At 34.2% G+C, this 4,155-nt stretch overlaps 1 protein-coding gene across 1 annotated transcript in view; it reads right to left on the reverse strand.

Annotated features, from left to right (window-relative positions):
• The window catches only part of LOC100747705 (fatty acyl-CoA reductase 1-like), a gene marked incomplete at its 5' end in the record, with an annotated part of 4,395 nt that extends 1,307 nt beyond the window's left edge, over positions 1-3,088 (reverse strand). Inside the window, 3 exons of the mRNA XM_033323953.1 lie at positions 283-543; positions 1,914-2,161; positions 2,772-3,088. Of these exons, the coding sequence (XP_033179844.1) occupies positions 283-543; positions 1,914-2,161; positions 2,772-3,088 (826 nt within the window). The remainder of the gene's footprint in view (positions 1-282; positions 544-1,913; positions 2,162-2,771) is intronic.
• Between the last annotated feature and the right edge of the window lie 1,067 nt (positions 3,089-4,155).

Below are 4,155 nucleotides of genomic sequence, written 5' to 3' on the forward strand. Positions count from 1 at the left end.
CGGTTACTTGTCCGGTTCTATAATAATCGTATTTGCACTAGTCAATGTCTTCTCTATTGCATAGCGACAACGTGTAACCCAAACGAAGATTCGTTTCACGCTCCTAACCCTAATTCTAATGTAAACCCGACATATAAATATTCACAGAAAAAAATCTGGCTGGCTCTTATCCATTTGTGTTCTCAATATCTTTTTCTAAGTTTATCATTATCTTTTGTACATTAATCACACTTGAATGCAATTTATCCATTGGCGTTTCCATTGATCGCATTGCTTAAATGAATCTGAAGCTTTTAGGATACTCTAACAATTGAGTTACGTTAGTTAAACAAATTCTGTAATAAATATCGATTCCGTACTTGATGGGACGTGCGCTGCTCGTACAGTTGTAAACTTTGACCCTATTATCAATATGTAGCGTGACGTGCCACGCGGCACACATTATCACATCGACTACATAATCAATAGGCACTACATCTGATATTACATCTGCCTTACCCAATAGTACTTTTGCAATACCATTGCCGATATTCATGAAGATACCTGCAACGTCAAATTGGTTCAAAAGTTATTAATGATTCTCAACTGTCTCGAAATGTACCGACACGGATATGGGAAGAGTAGCTGTAACTGACAGTAAAAACACAGGTTAAATAATGGCGATCTGGTAAAAATTAGAGTCAACTAGCTTCTCAGAAATTAATTACAACTATATTTTTCTGAATTTTTTAACTTCATTGCCTAAAAATGTTCAGCTTCGCAAATAACTCATAGCGATGAGTTTATCTGTTGAAAGAAGAAGTCGTATAATCTTAACTTGAATTCTAAGGAATAACGTTTGTAATATCACAATTGTTTCTCCTTTTTATCGTAATTCGTGGAGTTGATCAGCGTAATCGCTTCTGTGCAAATCGTTTCTAATAATCAAAACGATTATGATAACTGGCTACATCTGTTTTTAATTTCAAGGTTATATAAGGGAGTTAAATCATATTAATTCATATCGTACAAGAAGACTGAGTAATTCCAAACATTGTTTGCGTCATTGCCTCCCTCTGTGCGCCGTAGGTGACAAACACGATTTCGCTTTGCGCCGCTTAACGTTCTGTACTCTCAACGGCTATTCGACGTTCTCGACGAGTAATCTCCCTTTTACTGTTAAACGATTGACCGGAATCTGAGCTAACACACAGGCCACATCAGAGTCTACAGTCTTATAACAATAACCAACCTTCTTTCATATCAGCAATTTCTTTATGATATATTCGAAAGCATACAGCGTCAACTTCTGCGTTTGGCCACTCGTTGAATAAGTAGTCCAATGCTAATACATATCCATATAATTATTTAAAATCATTGCCTCTTAAACAGAAATATATTATATTTCGCTCATTGTTGCCAGATAAAATGTTTAATCATATTGTGCTCTAAAATTTTATGTTGTTTCACGTTAAATACATCATGTACATCGTAACAAAGCATATCCTACTGTCTCGAGGGGCGCATCGCACGTCTTATGCTTAATTTAATTCCATTTAATTCCATAATACTATACTACACTACACATTTTAGGCTGAAACTAACTGCTTGTAATTGGATTGTATGTTAAAAGTTCATATTCCCGTAATTAAGTTAATAAAAAAAGTAATAACGGTATCATTTTTATAGCGCAATAAGCAAAAAGTATATTTCCATATACGTAACCTTCAGAATGTGCGAGTTAAAAATTGTCACAGTTTTATTTTATTGCTGATTTCTTTCATTGTTATGAAAATTATGGAGAGCTAAGGTCTTGTGATACGAGTGACTTGTATTATTCGGAATTACTTGGATGTAATGAAACGCTCTTATTTGCGATATGAGTGAGATATGAAATGATGAGGAATTATCATTGTAAATATTTATAAAAATACCTGATTGTCCAGCAAAAGATACCAACCAACCAGGGCACGGTTCTTTTAGCGAGCAACAAATTATACTTGGTCGTACGATCGCAACAGCCAATCCTTTGCTATTGTTGGATATTGTCTGCTCTGCAAGATTTTTAGCGAACGTGTATGTATTTGGATACGTTTTTAAAATTCTTTCTTCGAGCAGATTAATCAATTCTTTGTCTTGTCGGTCACATATATTTATCACGAGAGAGGGATCTAGATTCGTGCTGCAAAATTATCAAGCATAAGATAACATGTTTGTCACGCTAAAGTCATTAATAAATTGCAAATTTGACGCATTTAAAGATTTAAAATGCAAAAACGTATAGAATGTCTAATAATATAACAGAATATAATGAAATAATACACAATAATATAGAAAGAATCGAAGATGAAGTACTTGCTGTAATTTTTAGTAAACGAACAAAGTTCTGCTTAGATTCTGTTCCTCAAATCATGTTTATTCATCTTAAAATATGAATTTATAATGATATCCGTGTCTAGTTGTTATCATGTACGTGTATCAAAACAAGTTCATCATTGAATTCAATAAAAAGAAGAAATTAGTAAAAGGTAAAATAATTTTCAATACGTAATTTTTGTCATTGACAGATCTTGTATCATTGATTATTTCTTGTGTAAGTTTTCTTAAATTTATACCTGTTTTGACAAGTATTTATCATTTCAATGGAGACTGGCAAGTGTTAATCAAATAGACAAGTAAACAAATTATACTAAGTTATACATTACTTTCATCGGTTATTTATATTTAGAAGTAGATTATGCACGATATTGAAAAAATTGTTTAAGGAATGACAAATTATAACTGATTCTTACGTGTAGACCTTTTCCTCGATGTCTGATAGATTCGGATTACTGTAAGCTGTGCTCACATAGACAACGCTAATTACATGCTTGAGTTCCTTGCACAGTTTGATAATATTAGCGGTACCTTTCACATTTGCATTGACGACCATATCCAATGGTAGATGGAAATTTATAGTGGCCGCAACATGGAATACTATGTTTACATTCTCTATCAACATATCTCTGTCTTTTTGCAAAAGATCTAAATCTGGCAGAGTCAGGTCGCCTTCCACGAGATGAATTTTATCGAAAATTGTTGGGTTTTGTGCTCTGACACCATCGAAAATCTGAAGAATATAATATATAAGCTCGGTTCCCAATATAGAATATTATTAAGCATACTAATTTTCTCTTAATACATTTGTGACCGACCAGGAATAAATTCTTTTTTTTACGCAGAAAGTTAAGTTGTTAGTTTCTGTTTAACGTAGCTGGTTAACAGTGTGTCAAAAGTGTATGTCCGCAAAAATGCCTTGTAATTCTTTTTATACGTTTCTAGACTGGTTTAAAACTTGTTCAGTATAATTACGATACTCGCATCTCATTATAGAGCTAACGAAGTTTCAAGAAATGTATCTTGCCCGCGTAGTATATGCATACAATTTTGCAGTGCCTACATATTTTCGTAAGTCAGTATAAGCATGCATTATTATATTCAAATAATCATATCTCCATGTGACAATAATTTATATCAGAGAGCAAATGAGAGTACTCGCGTTTATGTTCCTGATTATTCCCGGACTAATGTTGAACCACGCTGACAATACTGGAAGATGAGACACGCTAGCATATAGAAGAATCTATATAGTTAGGGACCTGCCCTATTTGATTCCTTATTAGCGTAAACCAGTATCTACTTAGCTTTATGCGGCAAGAACCTATTTAATTGTACGGTTATACGAAAGAGCTCATATGTATTTGTCTGTCCGAGATAGGTAAGTATGAGAATAACAAAATCGTACAATAATTAGACTAATTCTGAGATGCCCAAGAAAGAGAATGTAATTGTTTACAATGTCTGTTTTAGAGAAGAAATCGCTAAAGACGCTATGTAACTCGCTAATTTGACCTCACGAGAGAATAACTTTTTGTCGCGATGATGCTGCAGAGGAAAACTATGATGGGGCGCGTCTACGGAAAGTGAGGGAAAGTGAGGGAAGAAGAGAAGGATGCTAGCCGTCCTTGAGGGAATGTTGCTAGCGGGAAGCGTCGTTCGTAGAAAAAATAGATCTTCCCTATCTTCCCGTAGTTGAGACAAAGACTGTTTGTCCGTTTGAGAGAATTCAGATGACTAAATCTTAATATTAATAACTATTGAGGTTATTCGGTGTGTAAACAGAGAAAACACGTGGAT

The sequence above is a fragment of the Bombus impatiens genome, unplaced genomic scaffold (assembly GCF_000188095.3).
Source record: "Bombus impatiens unplaced genomic scaffold, BIMP_2.2 scf_1339, whole genome shotgun sequence".
Lineage (NCBI taxonomy): Eukaryota > Metazoa > Arthropoda > Insecta > Hymenoptera > Apidae > Bombus > Bombus impatiens.